At 47.5% G+C, this 22915-nt stretch overlaps 9 protein-coding genes across 11 annotated transcripts; 5 read left to right on the plus strand and 4 right to left on the minus strand.

Annotated features, from left to right (window-relative positions):
• Nucleotides 1-1463: 1463 nt before the first annotated feature.
• On the plus strand, nucleotides 1464-3007 carry TrAFT101_010523 (uncharacterized protein). The gene is made up of 2 exons (XM_024901172.2): nucleotides 1464-1839; nucleotides 1923-3007. The coding sequence occupies exons 1-2, from the start codon at nucleotides 1800-1802 to the stop codon at nucleotides 2900-2902; spliced, it is 1020 nt and encodes a 339-aa protein (XP_024756321.2). The 5' UTR covers nucleotides 1464-1799; the 3' UTR covers nucleotides 2903-3007.
• A 2583-nt stretch (nucleotides 3008-5590) lies between these two features.
• Nucleotides 5591-9577, plus strand: TrAFT101_010524 (uncharacterized protein). Its single transcript, XM_024911094.2, has 2 exons — nucleotides 5591-6025; nucleotides 6075-9577. The coding sequence occupies exons 1-2, from the start codon at nucleotides 5671-5673 to the stop codon at nucleotides 9389-9391; spliced, it is 3672 nt and encodes a 1223-aa protein (XP_024756322.2). The 5' UTR covers nucleotides 5591-5670; the 3' UTR covers nucleotides 9392-9577.
• TrAFT101_012064 (uncharacterized protein) lies at nucleotides 9463-11761 on the minus strand. Of its 3 annotated transcripts, XM_024901198.2 has the most exons (5): nucleotides 11216-11761; nucleotides 10927-11118; nucleotides 10661-10845; nucleotides 9767-10588; nucleotides 9463-9709 (listed from the first exon to the last, which is right to left on the minus strand). In XM_024901198.2, exons 1-5 carry the CDS (start codon nucleotides 11480-11482, stop codon nucleotides 9547-9549), a joined length of 1629 nt encoding a protein of 542 aa, XP_024756323.2. In that variant the 5' UTR covers nucleotides 11483-11761; the 3' UTR covers nucleotides 9463-9546. The 3 variants fall into 3 exon arrangements, with proteins under 3 accessions (XP_024756323.2, XP_065985119.1, XP_065985120.1); XM_066129463.1 differs by lacking the exon at nucleotides 11216-11761 and having other exon boundaries at nucleotides 10927-11172; XM_066129464.1 differs by lacking the exon at nucleotides 11216-11761 and having other exon boundaries at nucleotides 10661-10858; nucleotides 10927-11172.
• A 149-nt stretch (nucleotides 11762-11910) lies between these two features.
• TrAFT101_010525 (uncharacterized protein) lies at nucleotides 11911-13277 on the plus strand (the record flags this gene model as incomplete). The annotated part of the gene is made up of 6 exons (XM_024907065.2): nucleotides 11911-11943; nucleotides 12035-12113; nucleotides 12198-12307; nucleotides 12376-12447; nucleotides 12547-12990; nucleotides 13068-13277. 6 exons carry the CDS (start codon nucleotides 11911-11913, stop codon nucleotides 13275-13277), a joined length of 948 nt encoding a protein of 315 aa, XP_024756324.2.
• Nucleotides 13278-13354: 77 nt separating this feature from the next.
• On the minus strand, nucleotides 13355-15538 carry TrAFT101_010526 (uncharacterized protein). The gene is made up of 3 exons (XM_024901207.2): nucleotides 14799-15538; nucleotides 14560-14730; nucleotides 13355-14503 (listed from the first exon to the last, which is right to left on the minus strand). Exons 1-3 carry the CDS (start codon nucleotides 15534-15536, stop codon nucleotides 13427-13429), a joined length of 1986 nt encoding a protein of 661 aa, XP_024756325.1. The 5' UTR covers nucleotides 15537-15538; the 3' UTR covers nucleotides 13355-13426.
• A 481-nt stretch (nucleotides 15539-16019) lies between these two features.
• TrAFT101_010527 (uncharacterized protein) lies at nucleotides 16020-16754 on the minus strand. The gene has a single exon (XM_024908936.2). The coding sequence runs from the start codon at nucleotides 16595-16597 to the stop codon at nucleotides 16250-16252; it is 348 nt and encodes a 115-aa protein (XP_024756326.1). The 5' UTR covers nucleotides 16598-16754; the 3' UTR covers nucleotides 16020-16249.
• A 330-nt stretch (nucleotides 16755-17084) lies between these two features.
• On the plus strand, nucleotides 17085-18154 carry TrAFT101_010528 (uncharacterized protein). Its single transcript, XM_024905567.2, has one exon. The coding sequence runs from the start codon at nucleotides 17210-17212 to the stop codon at nucleotides 18140-18142; it is 933 nt and encodes a 310-aa protein (XP_024756327.2). The 5' UTR covers nucleotides 17085-17209; the 3' UTR covers nucleotides 18143-18154.
• A 527-nt stretch (nucleotides 18155-18681) lies between these two features.
• TrAFT101_010529 (uncharacterized protein) lies at nucleotides 18682-19197 on the minus strand (the record flags this gene model as incomplete). The annotated part of the gene is made up of 1 exon (XM_024901179.2): nucleotides 18682-19197. One exon carries the CDS (start codon nucleotides 19195-19197, stop codon nucleotides 18682-18684), a length of 516 nt encoding a protein of 171 aa, XP_024756328.2.
• Nucleotides 19198-20054: 857 nt separating this feature from the next.
• Nucleotides 20055-21761, plus strand: ISY1 (NineTeen Complex (NTC) component; the record flags this gene model as incomplete). Its single annotated transcript, XM_024910288.2, has 3 exons — nucleotides 20055-20078; nucleotides 20162-20296; nucleotides 20365-21761. 3 exons carry the CDS (start codon nucleotides 20055-20057, stop codon nucleotides 21094-21096), a joined length of 891 nt encoding a protein of 296 aa, XP_024756329.2. The 3' UTR covers nucleotides 21097-21761.
• Between the last annotated feature and the right edge of the window lie 1154 nt (nucleotides 21762-22915).

Below are 22915 nucleotides of genomic sequence, written 5' to 3' on the forward strand. Positions count from 1 at the left end.
GCCGTTCCGACTCGGCAAGGCTGCTTGGCGGATTGTCTTACCTTGGTAAATTTGTTTTTTTCCTTTTTTTTTCCTTTTTTTTTCCTTTGTAGCATGGCCGCCAAACGCCACGTTCAGCTTTCGATCTAAATTTGGGCGTTTTGTTTGGGGTAAAACAGAAAGAAGGAGGTTGCCAAAAAGCGCCCGGCGACTTTAAAACTGAGGGCCGGCTAGGATAATGCCCGGAAAGGAAAGGCTAGCCTGCTTCTCCTCATTTTCGATGGATCCATGCCTCGGCTCAACTTGCTGAATGGCTTCATGGATGCAGACAGCTTCCTCATGAGTCATGGGTTGGCAATGCCCTCGATCCAATCAAGAATCAAGCAGCCGCCCCTTGGCTCACGAAAAACGCGGGGTGTGGGCCAATATCCTCTAGCTGGAGCGGTCAAGCCCGTTGGAACGACTACGATCTAAACTACGAGATAAACAGCTGCATCAAAGTTGATTCTCAGCTCAACGGTTGTGGGTGAAATCTCAGGCTTCGTGTGGGGGAATCAGATGAGGTGAGGTTCAGCAGGGATCTCCCCACACAGCCCAGTTCCCCCAGTACGGGGTAATTCCAAAGCTGATTTGCATCCAATTCAGCTTGCAATAGAGCACAGTAATCAAGATCACGTCTGTAATCTGTTTTCGGGTTCCCGCCGCGAAAATGCAGGTGGCAATGTTGGGGGGCTAACAACAAAGGCGCTTTTTTTAGTCTGCGGCTATACTAGTACTAGGTACATGTACTTATCAACTCTCATCTTTATTTTGTATCCTATTTCCGAGAGTCTATTCCGTACCGCAAGACTTCAACTGCCGCCAGCATTTGTACGCCGGACGAGCCGTCTCCAGCAGCGAGCATTGTCTAGACTTTGCTAGCGACTGGGTCCGGAAAGGATAATTCCGCAATATAAAAAAAAATGATAATGGTAATGGTAAAACAAACCTATAGTATACGCCCTTTATGCATCATGAGGCCAATAAAAACAAAAACCATGCGTATCCTATATCCACTTGATGACAGAAGGCTTTCAAAGCCACTGAATGCTTGTCCAGCCAGTCTAGTCGGGCAAATTAATGGGGCCGCCTGTTAGCGACGATGCTACGGACTTGACGAGGTGTCCGCCGTACAACGTCGCATAGATTCTCCCCTACAAAGGAGTAGCTAATCCGTAACTTGCCCTGCCTGCGGCTACCAACAGAACTGGGCTAATGGTTGTCCGCCATGCAACCAACCCGGAGGGATAGCCTGAAAGATCGTTAGACTGCGGGGGGAGTATGGAGGCGGGGGCGAATGTGGGCTCTTGTCCGGGGTAAAGAAGGGAAAAAAAAACAGAGACCAAAGTGGGCTCAGTTGCGAAAGCTACCCCAACCGCAGGACGGCTAATAGGCCGTTTCATGTAAGCCACCTGATGTTAGGAGCAGATAGTCCAACCAACTGCTGTCAACTATCGAAAAACATCGATCCAACGCCACGCAAGCCAGATCCAAAGTCAGGGCTTCAATATGCGTTCATGGGGGGCCTGGCTTGAATGTACGTTCACGGGGGGGCTGCAAACCAGGGTGCGGAGTTTGCAAGAGGCTGGCACGGCTTGACCGTATGATGATGGTATGCACTCCTGGTGATGGTGTCGGTGTTCAGGTAGCATACAACTATTTAGTCTCTTGCCTTCTCCTGCAGTGTCAAGCATTTCTCGCCCCCCGTCCCTCCTCTCTTCACACTTCAAGAACTTGAACATACAATATAAGTGAAACGTCAGGTTACACAAGACAGCAACATGGTGGCTCAGGACTTGGATCGTCTACACACCCATGACTGTAAGTTTATCCCTTCTTCTTGGTGGATACAGTATCTTTGTCGGTATATATGCAGTCATCAACTAACTTATTATGAAATGAAGTGGAGTTGGGCACAACTGAAGCCACTCAGAAACACATCCCGCGCAATGTTGTCCCTCCTAGACGCGTCTCGCAGCGCCGACTCGACTTCGAGCACTCGCGGCCACGCTGGCTGCGGGAGTGTATAGCAGAGGCGACTGGTGTGTTTATGTACGTGCTGCCTGGAATCGGAGCCATTGCCACCTTCACTTTGAACGCCACATCGCCTATCGGTGCCTCAGCCTATGGAAGTCTCTTTGCGATCGGTTTTGCTTTTGCCCTGGGCATTGCGTTTGCCATCATCACTTGTGCCCCAACCTCGGGCGGCCACTTCAGTCCAGCTGTTACAATTTGCCTCTGTATTTGGCAAGGTTTCCCCCTCAAGAAAGTGCCTCATTACATATTGAGTCAAATCTTTGGTGGATTTATTGCTGCTCTGGTACTCATGGGAATATACCACCAGCAAATCGGTGAGATGAAGGAACTTCTCCTCGCCGCTGGCAAGCCTCTCGTCGCCAATGGCGCTCCAGCAAGTATTCTGTGCTCATTTCCCAACCCCGGACAATCAATGGGATACGTATTCCTCACAGAGTTCATCTGCGATTGCTTCGTCGGTTTCATCATCTGGGCTGCCATCGACCCGGCCAACCCTTTCATCTCTCCGGCCCTCGCTCCTCTCATGATCGGCATGGGATACGCTGTCATGGCTTGGAGCTTTGGAGACGTCACTCTCACTATGAACATGGCTCGAGACCTTGGTCCCAGAATCGTTGCCGCGATCTTCTTCGGCAAGGAAGCCTTTACTTATATGAATTATTCTCCTATCGCTATCCTCGCCAGCATACCTGCCACATTGGTATCCAGCGCTTTCTACGAGTTTGTCTTCCGAGACAGCGTATCTGTGATTCAAAGTGGTCATGCTGTCCATGAAGATGGGGATGAGGCATTGGCGAGACACATTACTAGGACTACTACTGTAGAGGGCTTTGAAGACAAACATTAAGTAATCTTAGGCGGTTGAAAAGAGGCCTGCCTTGCAGATAATAAATGAATAACATATTTGAATATCTACTTTGTTTCATGTTTAGCGGACGAAGTAACCATTGACATACGAAAATTGTGAAATCTCAACTATATAGTAATGCTTACTTCAAATAGAAGCACATGTCGCCGTTCCTGGTGTCACTACCTACAAGATGCTGATGCCCAAGAACTCTCTGCGCAATCAACTATAGTAAACCCTTTTCAGACTGCAACCTCTATTCGCTTTGCTTATTCATCCAGACTATCTTCAATGAGTACGTAACAAACCCCCACACTTTCTTGTCATTTTGGTTCAATCTGGCGATCTTCGGTACCTGCATCAGTGATTATTAAACATACATATACAGGCATCTCAAGGTTGGTTTGAACAACACTAGCTTGAACTTGGCTGCGCGTTACCACTATGAGACACACCCTTTCTAAGACATTTTTAGGCAAAACAAAATTTTCCGAAGTAGCTCAATTGTCCCCCATTACCCCAAGCTGCTGTAATGCATTCTCCGTTTACTAGTCGTGCCAGTAGCACATAAGGCAGTTGGCTTGGCTCTCAGTAACTTGATCAGTAATCAGATCCGTCGTTCACACACTGCACCTTAAATGTTTATGTTGACTTCTAGCGGCAGTCTGCAAAAAAGGCTGATCTTCAAGCTAAAGTAGTATACCTATTAACAAAAAGGTCTTGTCTCGCTGGCATACTTTTGATACGGTTGGATAGATTGTATGTAAGTAGTATACGCGCCAAGTAGCAGAGATAGCATGCGGAGACGAAAGGTCTCCTATGGCCCAAATGGCACGCGACTGTGCCGAATTAATATAGGTCCTTGCTCTGACGAGGTAGGCGGTGTCCTGGGCTCTTTGAATATATTCAGTAAACCCGATAAAATTTGAGAAGTGGAAAGATTAACAAGTTAAACTTCGTAGTTGGTCATTAAAATTTGAGATTGAAAATATTATGCATGTATTAGCGATTGAACTGAAGAAGCAGAGGATCACACCCGAAAAGATTAACCCGGTTTTTCTAGTCCGTTTAACTTCTATCGCTGCTCGGATGCGATGGCCAAGAGGAGTGTAAAATGGTACGGGTCATGATGTTGATATAAAGGAGTGATCTTTTCTAGGCGGAGGTTAAATCTTGCTCTACGAGGTGCATTCAGTTGTCCCCCCAAGTAGGGCTCCATATTCTGCCGACAGGTGTCAATATGCGTAGGGTCAATAAATGCTTCTAAAGACAAAATCCATCGACAATAATAATGCAGTAGGATTTAATAATAAATCAAAAGGAGGCATTTCTACAATATCGAGCCACAATTGCAGGCGTTGGACGAGGGAAGTCGAAGACTTACTGATGGTGATCGAATGGGAACCCATTGAAAATAATAATTATTCTAAATTTGGTCCAGCGACCAATGCTGCTTTCACTGAACTGTTGGACGAGCTCGGCTTCTGGTTCTCTCTCTATGCTTTTGCTAGGTCGTTCGGACATTCTAGTACAAACGCCAAGGATTGTATCCCAAATGTGCATTGTAGCAGCTCAAGATTACGATTTATCTATTTCACGGGGTTGGCTCACTATCAATTTTTAACACCAATGCATGCGAACTAGTTGATTGATGAATAATGCAGTCGTGGTCGTGGGGGGCAGTAATATCTGCCAAAGACGCTGGTGCTGATGTTGGCGGGGGTAACATTGACTCCATCAAAAAGAATCGCACACTAAATGGAGGTTAGAGAGTGAAAGAAGAGAGGTCGGGAACAGGCGTTAGATATCCAAGATGAGATTTGGATGCATAGATAGTCAAGTCAAGGCCACCGAACATTCATTTAACGGCGGTCTAAGCTTATGCTACTGAGACATTGGATCAGTGAATTATTAGGTAGTAGTACCCCACGTTACTACAAAAGAAAAATACTTTTTCATACAGGATTCCAAGGAATCGAAAAAGTAGAACGCTTGAACGTAACAGAAAGGAGGTATTGATTGCCAGACGACAAGAAGTGAAGCCGCTGTTTGGTCAAACAGCCCAAAGCTTTTTTCAGTGTGAAGAATCTGAATCCTCCTCTTTTAAAAGGGTTGAAGGGAGATTGGGAATAAATATAGTCTTTTATTGCTACCTTGCTGTTGTTTCGGATAAAGAAACGCAAACGCCTGAGGCTTATTCTGTGCTCCCCGCTTGTGCTGGATGAATCCACATGTCTCTTCGTAACACTAATAAAGCAAATGTCAAAAAGTCAAGGCTCAGTATAAGTACATAGCTGTAGCCAATGATTAAAAGATATAAGTGCAAGAGCTGTAATATGATTACTACATGTACTATTACATCGATATAATACATGAACGCTAACGGCCGTTGTTAATTGAGTTGCTCCGCAAGCTCTTAAAACAAACAAGTCCTGTATGCTCGTTCATCCATGATCTCTGTGCACCTATTTTTTTTTTTTTTTTTTTTTTTGGCGCATTCCCACTCACCTTCAGAATCCCCTCGATATTCTTCATTCCCCTCTACATTCCTCCATGATGGATAAGATTAAACTGCGGTTTAGTTCCGCGCACGTGCTTGGCAGAAGGACATTAGCCTGTTTTGATTTCCTCACATTTGATGCACCATGGGGTCAGTTCACGTGCTGGGGGGTAGTTACGTATTATGCTCGTGAGATGCAGGCACTTTCCAAACAATCAATTTCGACACATCGACTTAAAATTTGACTGAAGGCAAAACCACTTTCAATATGGGATACGACTGTTGCGGCCAACAGGCGCCAGCCCCGGAAATATTGGCCGAGTCAATTGAGGCTCCGGTTGAGCAGACCAACGGCTACCAGCAATCCCGCTCCGATGACCACTGCCCTGAGACTCTCGACACCAAGAGCCCCGGTCAAGGAGAGCGCACTCAGGGCACATCGGATGATTGTTGCTCTTCTGGCAAATGCGTGGATGACAAAACCGAGCATGACACTGACGCGCCTGATTGCTGCCGCGGCAAAGTCAGCCCGTGCTGCGACACGTCTTGCCTTGATCGCTTGGCAATGCGAGAGTGTGAGATGAATGCTGCGACTGTCCTCGGCCTTGACACTCAGCCAAACGGTGAGTAACCGCTCTTTTGGGGGGCATTCATATTACTAACGCATCTCAGCATGCGGTGGAGCGACTGATGGCCAGGCATGTAGCCAGCATAGTCTGTCTGTCCTCGACCGCTATGGCGCTACTCTGCGAACCTTGGGATGCATTTGCCGCGCTCTCATTGCTATTGGCCAGGAAACTTGCTGCGACGTCCGCGAGCGCCGCTCTCTCGATGGGAAGAAGTGTTTCAAGGACTCGTCGGGTCGCTCCCCTCTTCAAACTTCTCCTGATTACGGTCGCAGTAGCGAATCTATCACCAAGGACCAGGCCGCGAGGAACCGTCTTCGCCTGCGAAAGGGTGCTGGTGAAAACGTCACGTCCACTAAGCCCGCTAGGCAGCCTTCTACAGACGATTGCGCTAGCTCTTGTTGTTCAAACAGCAAGCCCGCCACGAAGCCTCTCTTCAAAAGCAAGTGCTCAAAGTCATGTTGCTTAGAGGGTGAACCGGCCGAGGAACCACTGCTGCAGGACAAGTTTGTCGATACTTGCTGCCCAAAGGCGCCAATTGCGGACGTCAAGATCAAAATCAAGCCTTCCGGGCCTTGTCAAGCTGGCGACGATGAAGCTAGGAAAGAAATGCCGACGGATAACTGTCCTGGTTCTTGTTGCTCTGACGAAAACCCTGAAGCTCTACATATCAAGGACAAATCTGCAGGAATTTGTTGCGGAATAGCCAAGAATGAGACTACCATAGAGCCAGCCAGTGCCGCTTCTTCCAGCTCTTGCCTCAAGCCACCAAAGCGGGATATCGCGAAGACTCCAAAGACTGGATGTGTGGACTTATGCTGCACAAAGGATCGGCCGATCAGCCCTCAGAGGTCTTGCAGCGATGATTGCTGCTCCTCTCCCGCACCTGATCCTGTGCTGGACATCGAAAAAGCCCCAATTCAAGCCAACACAGACATAGAAAATCAGGGCGCCGGCAAAGAACATGTAGTGCTTAGCATTTCTGGTATGACCTGTACTGGTTGCGAGACAAAGCTCAATAGAACTCTCGCTACTGTCCCCGCTGTCAAGGACTTGAAGACCAGTCTGGTTCTCTCACGAGCTGAGTTCAACATTGATCTTCGACTAGGATCAGTAGAGGAAGTAATGAAACATCTAGAGCGAACGACCGAGTTTAAATGCGAAAGAGTCCAGAACAAAGGATCTGGCCTAGATCTTATCGTCCCCACTGAGCCCTCAAAGTTCCTCAGTCAGACGTGGCCAGACGGCGTTATCGACATGGCACTCGTAGACGACCAGACTGTGCGAGTCGCATTTGACCCGAAGATAGTCGGAGCTCGAGACCTGGTTGAGAAAATTTGGGGCCCGCCAATCGAGCTTGCTCCTCCACGCGGTGACCCTTCGCTAGAGGCTAGTAGCAAGCATGTTCGCCATGTCGGGTACATGATGCTTCTCTCTGCTATCTTGACGATTCCGGTGCTAGTTATGGCTTGGGCGCCACTACCTAAGAGGGAGGTAGCATATTCCTCGGCTTCACTCGCCTTGGCTACAATTGTTCAATTTATCATAGCAGGCCCTTTCTATCCTAAGGCTCTAAAGGCTCTTGTTTTCTCGAGGGTTGTCGAGATGGACCTCTTGATCGTCCTAAGCACGAGTGCTGCATATGTGTTCTCGGTGGTCTCTTTTGCATACCTCATTATAGGGAAACCTCTTTCGACTGGCCAGTTTTTTGAAACAAGCACTCTCTTGGTAACCTTGATTATGGTAGGTCGATGGGTTGCCGCTCTCGCTCGTCAAAGAGCCGTTGAATCCATTTCTATCCGGTCACTTCAGGCATCGACAGCTATCCTTGTAGACCAAGAGAGCGGAACGGAACGCGAGATTGACGCGCGGCTGTTACAATACGGCGACACATTCAAAGTCCTCCCTGATACCAGGATTCCGACTGACGGCACTGTCATCAAGGGATCATCTGAAGTTGACGAGTCTATGCTTACTGGCGAATCCAGACCAGTGGAAAAATATTCCAAGTCCGTGGTGATTGCTGGTTCTATCAATGGATCTGGCGTTATGACTGTTAGGCTGAACCGTTTGCCTAGCGACAATACTATCTGTGCTATTGCTGCGATGGTCGATGAAGCTAAACTCTTGAAACCTAAGCTACAGGATCTGGCGGACCGAGTAGCATCCTACTTTGTCCCGATTGTGGTGGCATTAGCGACGATCACATTCATCATCTGGATTGCAGTAGGTATAACTATCCGTGGGTATGATGGATCCGAAGCTACCATTCAGGCTATCACTTACACCATTACTGTCCTCATCGTCTCTTGCCCCTGTGCCATTGGATTGGCTGTTCCTATGGTTATTGTGATTGCAAGCGGAATCGCGGCGGAGAAGGGTATCGTCTTTAAGTCTGCAGATGCTATTGAAATTGCTCACAAGACATCACACGTTGTTTTTGATAAGACAGGGACCTTGACTAGAGGAAGGCTTTCTGTTGTCGCTCAGAATCATGCCGACAAGAGCAAGCTCCCGCTTCTTCTTGGCCTCATCGAAAATAGCCGACACCCAGTGTCGCTCGCTGTGGCTACTCATCTTAAGGAAGCTGGAATCATGGCCTCGGCTGTTGCTGAGCCCAAGAGCATTACTGGTAAAGGTGTTGTAGCCATCTTGGGCGGCCAGAGTCTTCGAGCAGGCAATTCCCGCTGGGTCAATGTAACGGAGCATGAACTTGTTCAACCAATGCTTGCTCAAGGATACACAGTCTTCTGCTTCACTATCGACAATACGTTAGAGGCGGTCTACGGTCTTGAAGACGAGCTCCGACCTGACGCGGTAGAGACGATTAGAATCTTGCAAAGGCGTGGTATCTCGGCCCATGTAGTTTCTGGCGACGATGATGGAGCTGTGCAGACTTTGGCGTCCAAGCTTGGCATTCCTAGCGACCTTGTGCGTTCTCGAAGCTCACCCGCCGACAAGAAGGAATACATCCAGAAGCTCCTTGGTACGACTACAGATCGTAAACAACCGGTTATAGTTTTCTGTGGTGACGGCACGAACGATGCTGTTGCTCTTGCGCAGGCGACAATCGGCGTCCATATGAACGAAGGCACGGATGTCGCGCAATCTGCTGCGGATGTAGTTCTCATGCGCCCTTCTTTGGGTGGAATCCTCACTATGATGAACGTCAGTCGGAAATCCGTCAACCGCATCAAGTTCAATTTTGTTTGGAGCTTCATTTACAACGCCTTTGCGGTCCTTCTCGCTGCAGGTGCTTTTGTCAATGCTAGGATTCCTCCGGAATTTGCGGGGCTTGGAGAACTGGTAAGCGTGTTGCCCGTCATCGCTGCTGCGGTGTTACTGCGGTGGTCGACGATCTAGGCCTACCTCGTTTCACAAGTGAATTCTTCCGTCATATTCAGTTTGGGAGATGTGAGAAGTAGACATAGTAAAGACGTAACCAATCTTTATTAAGAAACTATCCAAACTAAACTGTCGCAAATATATTCAATCATGTCATGTGTAATCATTATACCTCATGCAGCCCATTTCCAGAGCCGATCAAGCATACCCTTTGGCTTTTCTGCGTACTCCGTAGATTCGTCCAGCTGGCGTCCTGTGTGAAGGTCAATTTCTTCAGCGGAATGGAGCTTGGTCTTCTTAATAAACTTCCATCCAAGGAATAGGGTGAAGAAAATACTAAAACCGCATAGTCAGTACAGGATTCGAGGAGTGAGATGAGGAAGAAAAACATACGGAATGCCGACGTAGGACACCACAAACTTCTGTGTATCCCAGTGGCCATGAATAAAGACGCTAAAGCCATTGAAGATGATGACAAGTATGAAGAATGCAAGACTGATGTAAGATATGTATGGCTGCAAGAAACCCTTGAAAGCCAGCTCTTCATTCTGGTTTATTCCTTGCGCACGGAGTGCACGATCAAAACCAATATAAGCGATGCAAATGCTGCACCACGTGAATAGAGCGGCAGTTGTAACAAGATTGGCGAACCACGAGAACACACGGGCACTATCAGAGCTAACGGCCATGTAGGTGAGAGGTGCAAGAGCACCGGTGCAGAGGACACAATAAATAGGAACTCCCCTCTTGGTGCACTTTAGGAGAAATTTTGGGGCCTGGCCGCCTTCAGCCAGAGCAAGCAGATATCGGCTACCACTGTATAGCAGTGCATTGCCAGACGAAGCAGCAGAAATGAGGACAACAGCGTTGATAATGGACGGCAGCACCTTGATGCCGGCACGCGAGATTCCAATGACCCAAGGTGAGCTGGCAACACCAGCACCACCGTTCAGGAGTCGATCATCAGTGTATGGAACCATCACTCCGATAGCCAACGTGCCGAGGATATAAAAGAAGATGATACGCCAGAAGAGACGGTTGATAGCCTTAGGAATGTTGTATCGGGGGTTTTCTGTCTCTCCTGCTGCAACGGCAACCATTTCTATGCCGGCAAAGGCGAATCCTGCATTGACAATGGCGTTAAAAAGGCCAAGAAAACGTCCTGTGTCGCCGCTGGCAATGTACTCTACCATAGCGCCAGGGTTGTGCCAGTATCTATACCAAAGCCCACGTCAGCCATTTTAAGCTTATTTTTATAGTCGTCTGCTGTTGGCGTATCAGACTCACCGAAATCCAAGTCTATCATGGGTGGGGCCACCTCCTAGATCTATGACTAGAGATAGGATGAGGAGGCCGACCAAGGCCACGATTTTGACGCAAGAAAATACGAATTCAACTTCTCCAAAGATTCCCACATCGATGAGATTGAAGATAAAAATTAAAACTAGAATAATGGAGATCCAAACAGCAGGCTATCGACAGTACCTGTTAGAAATTGAATTTCCCGATAGTTGTGAGAACTGAATGAGAGAATGTGGCGCCTTAGGACTTACCGAAATAGTATCGTTCCAGTACTGAATAACCGCAGCAGCAGCGGATATCTCTGCACAGACTGTGATTGCACAATTATACCACTGATTCCAGCCAACAGCAAATCCCAACGCCTCGTCAACGAAACGCGAGCAGAATCTAGGCGTAGCTCCAGGTAGTGGTATCCATGTTGTCATTTCTCCAAGACATCGCATCTATACTATCTGTTAGTTGATGCTGATGTAACCCAACAGGGTGTTTCCTCATGATCTCAAACTAATAAATGCTGATCAGGTCGGAGGCGCAACTCACCATAGCAAATATGAAGATACTAGTAATGCTATAGCCCAATAGGAGAGACAGCGGACCCGCTTGGGCAAGACCACCACCAATACCCACGAATAGACCCGTTCCAATTGTGCCTCCAATAGCATAAAACTGCATATGACGTGACTTAAGCTTCCTCTTTACCGTCTCTCTTTCAACAGGGGTCGCTTCATAATGGGAAGCATTGTTGATAGAAATAGAGGCATGTTCAGAGAGTTCAGCTGTTGGGGTCACAATTTTCTTCTCGTCCATTGTAAGGGCTGTAGTTGAGAGACTATTTGATTTGTGATTAATTTTTTTTCCCTGAACGTCTCCATTCGTATTTGTAGTATTCAAGAGGACTTACAAGGTCCCTTTTGAGTACTCTTGATCGTTATGATAACAGTCGTTATCATGAGCTGAGCTGAGATCTATTTCCCGATTTCGCCGACAGACGCTTTCCAATATGCCGATGGCAGACCCACGCTGAAGCAAGCCCTATGAAATCTATTTACCGACAGCCCAGGATGCCTAATCGCCGACACGATGATTCCAGCGCATATACGAAAGGAAAGTAGTGGGAAAAAAGAAAAGGGAAGTTTTTATATACAGATAAGGAACGCCGCCACGGTGTCGCCCTAGTTTTGTGGCTTGGAGTCCTGATAGCAAGTTGTTTTGTCTTAGATCTAAGACAAGAAATAATGACACCAGCACTATTGGATGACGGCCAGCCTGTGAGTATCTGTAACTTTCCAAATATTTGTCGTCGTCTATCTCTCTGAGTCCTTAAATTTTCGACGCTCTGGGCTAACTGTTTACATCCAGGCCTGGAATAGGTTGATTCGATTCGAAGACATCAACGGCAAAGAGAGATACGGTGAACCTATAGACGATGACCTAGATGGTATGATGCACTGTACCAAGAATGATCCCAAAGCATGGGATCGTACCAGCATCTTTCCGCAGCATTGACAGGGAATCTTGTTAGTTGGAATCGCTTTACACCGTGGTGAAGATGTATATGCCAGGATTGTTCGAACCGAGTCCGCCCTGGACCTATCAGCCGTCCTCTCGGCAGACATAACTCAAGTCAAAAAGGTTAGTCAATAGAAAAACAAAATATTCTTGGGGGGCGCATAGGTCAGCTTTGTTAACGGAATAATAAGCTGTTAGCACCACTTAAACCAGAAGAAGCGGGTACGATACGATGCATTGGACTCAACTACCGAGAGCACGCTGTAAGTAATGCCGCAATAATCCGCAAACGTTACCGCAACGTTGCAAAAACTATAACTACTTGTGAACTTAAAGAATAAGTTTCTGAATCTTTTTGATAGGCAGAAATGAAGTTGTCAATTCCTGAAACCCCTACAATGTTTCTAAAGGCAACCGAAACCATCAACCACCCTTCTGGCCATATCATTGCTCCCCATTGCGCAGACCTACACGACTGCCACCTAGACTATGAGGTGGAACTCGCAGTCGTTATCGGCAAGACCTGCAAAGACGTCTCCGAGGACCAGGCCATGGAGTACGTTTTGGGTTACATGACCGCCAACGATGTTACTGCACGGACTCACCAGAACGAAGTCTCACAGTGGGATCGCGGCAAGGGTTTCGATGGGTTTGCTCCAATCGGACCGGCACTAGTCTCCTCCAAGATAATACCTGACCCATCAGTTCTGAAGCTACAGACTATCCTCAACGGCCAAGTAATGCAGCAGGGCGAGGCTAGTGATATGATCTTCACCGTACCCAAAATTGTCTCGTTTCTCTCCCAGGTAAGTTAACAGCTGAGTCAGAGGATGCCAAATCCGACCACTTGGTCACTGCTTGGCTGACGATGCGGAAAATACAGGGTTGCACGCTGCAAAAGGGGACCATCATCTTGACTGGAACCCCTTGTGGAATTGGTGTCAGCCGGAATCCACCTGTTCGGCTCGTTGAGGGAGATGAGCTATTCGTGACCATCAGCCATGGTCTTGGGTCGCTGACCAATCCAATTGCATTCAAGCCATCTGCGCATTTGAAGTCTACGCATGCACAGCTCATTGAGGCGAAGATGTAAGGAAATGGGTTAGGAACGGTTAGGATGGGTTTCATCATGCGAAAAGCGTATCTCATAGCACGAACTTTGAGAGCGGAGGCGTTTTGCGTGTATTCATATGTACTTGGTTGAATCTTTTTTGACAAATTCCATGGCTATTTATTCAAGAATTACTGTCCGCCATAATTGTCTTCCGCAATACCTGTGATCATTTGCTCCCATGAACTAAAGTCTGCTGCACCGGGGAACGTGAATTGGCCATCTTCCCATACAGTTGGCCAGTATATAGAGCTCATGTCGGAAGACATGGCTGGGGACTCCAAGTCTGATGGACGCATTCGCCCTGAACTATCTACAGTCTGAATCCTAGCGCCAGGTGGCTCAGGTAGAGTGCTTGATGGATAAGCAGCCATTGAAGTATACCTTGAGTCCTTGGCCTTTGAAATGCACAGCTCAACTACCTTCAACTCAGCCATGCCAAATTCATTTAGCCAGGGATCCTGGTGCAGATTCTCGCAATACGCTTCCAAGTCCTCTATGATGGCACCAGCTTGAACTGAATGAGGGTTCTTAACAGCAATAATGCCTAGAATCATGGCACTGTTGAACAGATTGTGGGCCCCAAAAGCCCACCGCAAACTGTCCGCGTTTGTGCTATTCATTGTACGAAGCCGTATTTTCAAATCTGCAAGCGCTGACGACATACACGCCTCGTGACTAGTTCGAAATCGATCCGTAATTGATTCCCGAAGTAAGAATGGTCGATGTAAGACGATTCTGGCAAAGTGAAACGACGTATGCAGGTATAATCGATGCCATGGGAGAAATGGAAGAGCATCGTCCGCTGCCGTGTCTGGGTTATCTAAGCAAAAGTATGGTGGTAGCTGTTCGCTCCATCTGACCAGGTTTGCATCGAGCTGAAGGACAGCCTCATAGCTTGCCCTTTCCATTCCGAAGCATTTTTCTTGTATCTTCCCTACCACTTGTGCAAGTCGATAAAGCAGGGATGACAGAACGCTTGGGGTTGGAAGGCTAAGAGGCTGTGGTACTGCGCGGCTGGCCTCTTCGTCCTCCATATCATCCAGCCACACATTTTCAGGCTCTTGCGTTAGGCAAAATTGATTGTTGATTGCATAAGGCCGGCCCAGTGCAAGCGATATCATACGATCGATTGCGTATATATGGCTCCAGAGTCGTCTCCGTTGTTCTGTGGCTTTGCGTGTCATGCGCCATCTCTCACCGTCAACCTGCAGAATATAAGTATTATCCCTGAACCAGTATATCGAGATGGTGAAATTCTTACATGCATGCCTTGTGCTTGGGCCATCCTCGATGCGAAGCCGATTGTCAACCAAGACTCTGAAACGCGCCGAGTGTACAGAAGATAACGAGTTACGAGCAGCCCAGCTCGTACAATGTCTGTACTTTCTCCATAAAACGACGGAGCAATGACAATTGCTCTTCTTGCGGCCCACTATAACATCTCTTATCAGCCTTTTTTCCATACATTGGATGCTATTATACGTAAAGGTTAATACATACATAAAATCGGAGAGATGCTTCTTCTCGTTCTCGCTGCACATCCAGCGTCGGATGTGGCGGAGAATCAAGCAGGACTCCAAAGGCCAATATTATGAATAGCAACCCTAGCCATCGAAGGTCGACGTTGGCTAAATCATCAAAACCAAATCGTCTCCCCCAAAACTCATCATAGCTGCTTCTGAAAGTCGCCTCATGAACAGCATCCAGCGACCAGTTCACCTCTGTGAGAAATATATTCACCAAGCGATCAACTGTTGACTTCTGGCGAGGCAGGAGACCAAGTAGATCCCAGACCTGAGCGAAAGAGCTGGACTCATCCCGAAAAGACTGCAGTGTGTCTCGACCTCGCGATATCCCTGCCGGGAGATCTTGGCCCTCTTCGCTAAGTATTCTGGAAGCCACCTGGTGGCCAAAGTATGAGGAGCCGTAAAAGGCTCTGGCACCCCTGTTAGCAAACAACGACCCCAAACTAGGACTCATTGGCGGCTGTGTCACTCTTCTCGGCCTGGGAGAAGGGCTGGGCGGAGCGATTGTAACCACCTGGGGAGACTCTGAAATCTTGAAGACACCATTGTTAGTAGAATCGCCGCACAGATGGGCAACCCCCCGCTGTAAGCAGCGGTTACAAGGCTGATTCCTATCGCACTTTTGCTTCCTCAAATGGCATTGCGTACACGACGTGGGCTTCCGGCCTCGTCTGCTGCCTCTGCCCGCCGGTTTTCTCGGCGGAGCCACCATTACAGAGTCCGACATTTCGGAATTTCTCCACATTCACCCTCACCAGATGATGGTGCGAAGCGTGTCGGTGTCGGCAAATAATAGACTCGAGAAGGAATAAAACGAAGATGAGAGTCGTCAATGGAAGGGAAATTTGCCGATATATTTAGTGATGGTGGTAATAGCGGTGGCTCGCCCAGCCTGGGCTTTTCTGGATCGTCTGGGGCGTCTGGGGCGTCTGGGGAAGCCCCAATTTCTTAGAAATAGCTTGGGAAGAGTCGCCAAATCACTGGGGTTTTCACACCATTGCCCGAATTACTGCGAGCTTGTATTAGTAGCAGGCTTTATGGAGAAGTAGCCGCAAGTGTGGCTGCATGGAGCGCCCGCTGTCTCTTTGGCCTTTTGACTGACTCGGGTTGACAACAGTTGTTTGCTATCAATGATTCGAGCTGCAGCCGCCGACGAAGATGATGGGCATCCATTGCTACAAACACAAAGCATCGGCGGGACAAAATGATCAAAACCAAGTAGCATCATTTGGCCTTTGCGCCATGGCGTCAAGCTTGATCATACGTGGAATATTATTTCACAATGTTATTGCCGCTAACGGATCCCTGTCAGATTACCAACCGTTACCAACCTCTAAGATCTAGATTCCATCCATTCGCCAACCTTGAACCCTGGCCCTAAAGATATGATCTGCTGTCTATCTATGTATAGGTATATCGCCTCCCCTATTGCTTACCACTGTCCACCGGCGTGCAAGTGACAAACATGAGGCACCCGCGCTCCGAGGCCCAGGGCCCATGCTCCATGCCAGCATTGCGGTATGCATACATGCCCTTGTAGAAGGTCTGATCCAGCCTCTTATCCGTAAGATCGCCTTCGACGATGTAGACCTCCTCAATGTAGGTGTGCACTGCAGGAGTCGAGGTTGGATTGGTAGCCCCCGGCTGCCATCGCTGTAGTAATGACTTGCGGCCCGTTAATGTGTCTTCGTTTAATGTCATTTCCTCGATGCCGGGTGAGCAGAGGCGCCAGGTGGAGCGTGTAGTTGGATCGTGGAATTCGAACTGCTCCATCCTTGGGGCTGCAGCAGCAAATATTGGATAGGGAAAATGTGTGGTGGCGTGGATTAGAGCTTGGAAGCAGTGGTGATTTCTTAGGGGAGCAATTGAGCTGCTACGACTTTTTTTCGGACAATGAATGGCAGATGGAACAGAGTTGCGTATTAGATAGCTTTTCAATCTATCGATTCATAGGGGAGGCTTTGTTAATACTGGCGATTAGAGGGGAAGTGGAGCAGAATGGCCGCCATCGGCAAATGCTGGTGGTTTAGTCGGCGGTGACGGCGCCACTGAAGCTTTATCAAAGAGCTGGGGAGCAACCTTCAGCACTAAAAGTCGCTATACGGCCTGTTAGCTGATATTAGTAGTGGAAGATAACAGCGATCTGTGAAAAAGCCGAAAAAGCCGATAGGCTTCGAGGTTGCGTACGATTTTGGCATTCTAAACATCACGAGGATAGATATTTTAGAAAGATAAAGCCGTCATTTACATAATCCAAAGGGTCGATCAAGCAATATCAGCTGGTCAGCTATTCGACTAACTCAGCATTGACAACCTGGATCTTGATTAGTATCCCAGTCCTGGGTTCGCTACGAGCTTCTAATCAGATATCCTCCCTCATCCAAGATGGCATCAGTCGTTCGCAGTATTCTCAAGAAGCCTGTTAAGATTTCACTCATACAGCTTCTTTCTGGCACCGACAAGGCTGCGAATCTGAAGCATGCGGCTTCACAAGTAGCGAAGGCGGCCTCGGGAGGCTCCAAGATTGTCGTTCTTCCAGAATGCTTCAACTCACCATACGGAACCGAACATTTTCCAAAATATGCAGAGCCATTGTTGCCTTTACCACCGGTCAAAGAGGAGGCTCCCTCTTATTATGCTTTGTCGGCAATGGCAGCAGAAAATAAGGTGTATCTCGTTGGAGGCTCGATCCCTGAGCTCAACCCATCCACCAAACAGCACTACAACACATGTCTCATATTTGGACCAGATGGAGCCTTATTGTCAATGCATCGCAAGACGCATCTATTTGATATTGACATCCCAGGCAAAGTCACGTTTCGGGAGTCAGAAGTTCTTAGCCCTGGCAACAAAGTCACATTAGTTGACCTTCCCGAATATGGAAAGATTGCCATTGCCATTTGCTACGATATCCGGTTTCCAGAGCTTGCTACCATTGCCGCTCGAAAGGGGGCTTTTGCTCTGATCTATCCTGGCGCATTCAACCTGGTAACGGGCGCTCTTCACTGGAAACTGCTGGCGCAAGCCCGAGCTGTTGACAACCAGATTTACGTTGGCATGTGCAGCCCTGCCCGCGTATTAGATTCTTCATATCCCGCCTGGGGCCACAGCATGATTCTTGATCCAATGGCTACCGTGTCAGCTGAGGCGCAAGAGGATGAGGCTATTATTGAGAGCGAGCTGAACGAGGAAAAGATTCTAGAGACACGCAGAAATATTCCTTTGGAGACGCAACGCAGATTCGATGTTTACCCTGATGTAAGCGTGGGAAATGTAGCGTATGAGGAGCCAGATTTGGTTGGCCAAATTCGCAACTAGAGCAATCGGAGACTAGAAAAATATGTATTATATATTTCATTTGCATCATTGAGATCTAGTGCCATCTCTACTCATAATAGAATGAGCGATTCTCTTTGTAACGATTTGGGATACCTTTAAGCCATACAGGGCAGATATTAGGCCAATAATTGCCATTAGAGCAATTACTGTAACGGAACCAGCTGCGTATTAGGGTTTTAATATGTTACAAGGTCCAGGTTGTAACACTCTTCTGAAATAAACTCGCTAAATGTATGAGCCAAATTTATTATTCAAGATAATAAAGTGCAACGTGCACATACCATTTTCTCCGATGTACCTATTCTGGGAGCAACTATATGTTACTTTATTCCAGATTGACAGCATCACTCATTGTGATGGTTGAGATGCGGCTAAGCTACACAGAAGATGTAAATTATACGAGCTTCAGGTATATAGTATATTCGACATTAATCTTGTCTAATGTCTAATTTTCTGCATTTATAGCAATACACAAATGAGATCTCCAAAGTGAGATCCCCTTACCAGCTCCTCTAGTTTTAATTTTCAAGCTTTCCGTTTGTCTGCGAATAACGATCTTCAACATCTTCCTTATCTCTGTCACCTAGAAATTTAACAAGTTTGCTTCGCGTAAAATTGCGATACTTTTCCTCTTCAATCTTTCCCAGTCTGCTCTTTGATAGTTTACTGCCGCTTAGACCATAAATTTCCTGGAAAGACGAGATGAGGGGCCTCCAGTGGTCGGGGTCGATTCGATTTGGATACCCAGGCATCCGAATTTCATCCACGACGTGAGTTCGAAGAACTTTGAGCTCAATGGCAACAATGGCACCCTTCAAATCAGGGTAATCCTTCATAGTTTCATGAGCCTCTGCTAACTCACACTCCATCTGAACAGGACACTCCAAGATGCGGCTCGGGCGAACAAGATCAGACTTTTGAGGGTTGAGTTGCGCACAGGCCCATTTGTCTTTAACGTAGCGGTATCCCCTATCTAACTTTGATGCGGAAGGGTGTTCAGTGCCAGTTGCATTGGCTAACAAGTGATGAGTCATGCTATCATCCGGGAGGTTTACAACACATTGGCCAGTTTGAAGAATGTTTTGAGGTGTCTTGCTTTCATCTGATTACACATTTTCCCTTAGTAAGTTTTAGGAAATTTCGTGTGTACAACTGGATATTTGCAAATGGTTATCTCAAAAGAGCAATAGTAAAACACAGAATCTACTACTCTAGCTAAAATCAACGTACTTATATTTGTTAAAACCTCTTTCTGAGCTCTTCATATACCGTTGTTTAGCTTTTTAGCTAAATAACGAGTCTGCTTCCACCCATAAGACAATTTCTCAAGTGGATGCCATCAACATTTGTGGAAAATAAATAGCTAGAAACGTTTATTTCTTTGTTCTCCTATACGAGATTAGACTGGAACGGGAAGTCAGACTCAACAGCGATCAATGCGGGCGCCTGGCTCAAGAGGTTGGCTACCACCTGATTTCGGGCACCTTTTGAGGTTTCTTCTCAAGAAACATCTATAGACAGGTATAGCGGGCCATTTATCCCGTTTATAGATCGGCAACATAATCAGGACTTCTGATGTTAATGTGGAGATGCCTGATATATTATATAGATTGCTATATAATCGTTCTAATAGCTGGAACTAATTTACATATACTCCCAAGAGAGAGCCGCATATGTGGCCTAAACTATTATTCGCACTACAATTCTATTAATAAAAACTTGCTGACTATGCGTAGCGGAACGCTGAAGGAGTATTAGGTTTTCGGCTCCAAAAAATAATCCGATTCAAAACATTATCAGTTGATATAATGAAACATATCTGTAAAATCTTGTGAGATGGTAAATTTGGGTATCAAAATGGCGTTTAAGCGGCGAATTGATCTACATTTCAATGACGAGTTGGAAGCAAGATAGGGTAAGCTCCATTAGACAACCGTCAGAGCTGGGACGGTTTTGTGCGAGGCTGAGAACATATTTAGTGGATACTTGTGTGGCTAGTGCACAACAGCCACAGCGTCTGCACAAGGCTGCGAGTGCACGTTGAACAATGTTCCCGAGTGCGCTTCCGCCACCAAGCAGCCATCGACTTTTGCGACGCCTTGGCCCTCGTCTTCCAAGCAAGCTGTCACAATGGTAAGCAGTTGCAAGTTTCGAGACACATTTTACCTTCTTTGCGTGGATTGTGCTGACACTTTTGATAGGCTCGAAATTCGGAAAAAGCTCAGTCTATGCTCTTTCGCTTCCGTGAAGCGCAAGCAGCAGACTTGGGCATCATTGACGCCGGACGAACACGCCGCCCCAAGGTCATCACCGAAGTCGACTCGATCCCCTCGTGCGAGAAATGGCGTGGTCAAGTCCTCAAAGAGATCTCGCGCAAGGTGTCTCGGATCCAGGACCCTGTGTTGAGCGACTACCAGATCCGCGATCTCAACGATGAAATCAACAAATTGATGCGCGAGAAGCACATGTGGGAGGTGCAGATACGGAATTTAGGCGGGCCCAACTATATGAGAGGAGGAGCGAAGATGTACGACGAGCAGGGCAGAGAAATACCGGGAGGAGGAAAAGGGTACAAATACTTTGGGCGAGCGAGAGAGCTGCCAGGAGTCAAGGAGCTTTTTGAAGCCGCTCAATCCAAGAGGAAAGAGGACAAGCCACTGGAAACAAGTAAAGATTTGAGGAAAAATGTGGATGCAGCATATTACGGCTATGCTCCAAATGAAGAGGACGACGCGCTGCTACAATACGAAGCCGAGAAGGAAAGAGAGGCATTGGCAAATCTCCTAGCAACAGGGCCGCAGCGAGCTCCCGACGGCTGGGAACCGTTACCTGGAGACAGTGGCGATGGCCATGGCTGGGCGCTACCAACGCTGGAGGATGTTCAGATGGAACTCCTTGAGAGGAGAAGACGGAAGCTACTTGACCAGCTTTAAGCCGATACTTACGTCCGCAACCTAACAGCACTCAGTCCGGTTGGCAGCGATATAGTCACCGCGCATCAGTCGATCTCAGGGATGCAAGATTGAATGCAGGGCTACCGTTCGACTTGGCCGTAGCCTGGGATACAAGACATTAGCAGCTCTATATTGGCTGCTTTTGGACTCCTGCTTTTGTGCTCTATGCTTCTACGGAGTACGAGCATTCACCCATAACAATACGCCCGCATTGATCCAGCTCGCATAGGATGCCATAGGATGTTGCTGAGAACATGGCGAGCAACTATTGTATCGCTTGAATGCGCCCATGCCTGTGGGTATTTCGCTGGCTGGCTATCCCGGCAAGGATTTCAGAGATGGGAAAGATTGTAATTGATACGGAGCTGCAGGCTTAAATGCTGACACTAGCCGTGATGCTGTGGATTAGACAAGAGGAAGGGCCCGATGTTGTCCATGTGCTTTTGCTATAAAGCGCGACTGCTCTTCTACGTCAGTGGACAAGGATTTGGGTATGATCTTGATGGCGTTTCAGGAAACCGGATTTGATGTGTTCTTGTTTGGTGTTTTGATGCGAATTTGTTTCCTCTGTAAATTGATTAGCGTAAAAGAGCAAACATACCTTTGATTCATTGGCCTGAAATAGAGAAGATAGTCATTTGCTTACACCACGAAATCGGCTTACTCTCTTGTGAACACGCGGTGGGGGCAACGCTTGTAAGTTCTTGTAAGCAGCAAGTTGCTAGCATCATGTACCTCTATTATCTGGATTACGCGGACGGCTGCTTTTGCTGGGGCAAGTCTTGGCTACCGCAGATGGAGAAATGAGCATGGAAGCGATTTATTGGGATGACCTAATAGTGGAGAATGCTCTTATGCTATTATTATTATGCAGCGATCGCTGTCAAGGCGACTCGTGTGTTCAGTCGCAATAGAGGTCCAGCCCACTCATACCTGATATGGACGGTTTGAGTCGTATCTGCGGCTACAAGCTCTGTGGCACTACCTGTAGCGAAGTTTGCTCGGAAAACAAACTGCAACAAGAGAGTTTCATCGTTGGTAGATGACCTTGGCTGCATGTACTTCTAATAGTATCTCGAGCGGTGCTTCACTCCCATATTCTTGCTAGCATCTGATACCCGCTGCGTGCTAATCGAATCGGGGAATGTTCCCCTCACGCAATTCTCTCTCTCTTCCATTTCTTTCCTCTCTTGATGTTAGTCTTTTCATTGAATCCCCCTCTTTTGTTCTCAGCCATCCATGCAAGCAGTGAGAAAAAAAAAACATGTGCATAAACGGCCGAACCGCCCAAAGACGTGCATTAGCTTCAGGGGCAACTGGGCACTGGCCAACCAACCGGGAGGGCGCCAGGGCAAGGGCGCCGCCAATTGAGGGCTGCTGCAAGGGGCCCTTGGCGCTAGAAGACAGCGGACAACGTTTTTTCAGTGGACGCTAGCGGTGAGAGTCGCTCGTTTGGGCCGCTGTCATCGCCAGGTACCAGTACGAGCATGACTGGTAAGCGCCAGTTTATGCGAGCAAATGGGACTGGGGCCATTGGGCAGGTGCCTAGGTAGGCAAGCTCTCTGTCTCTACATGCAGCCTTCTAGAGGATTACCTACCTAGTAGTGTGCCATCATCATTATGCAGGCAAATAATTTTTGATCGTGTGTACGGTATGTCTTGCATATTATATAGGTGATTACGTACTACTACTACTACTACTACTACTACTACTATGTAGGTAGTGCCCAGCACACTTTAATTTCGATGCAACCTCTGCGCTCTCCAAGGTCGTACTGGTACCTACATTCAAATCGCT

The sequence above is a fragment of the Trichoderma asperellum genome, chromosome 6 (genome assembly GCF_020647865.1).
Source record: "Trichoderma asperellum chromosome 6, complete sequence".
Classification (NCBI taxonomy): Eukaryota; Fungi; Ascomycota; class Sordariomycetes; order Hypocreales; family Hypocreaceae; genus Trichoderma; species Trichoderma asperellum.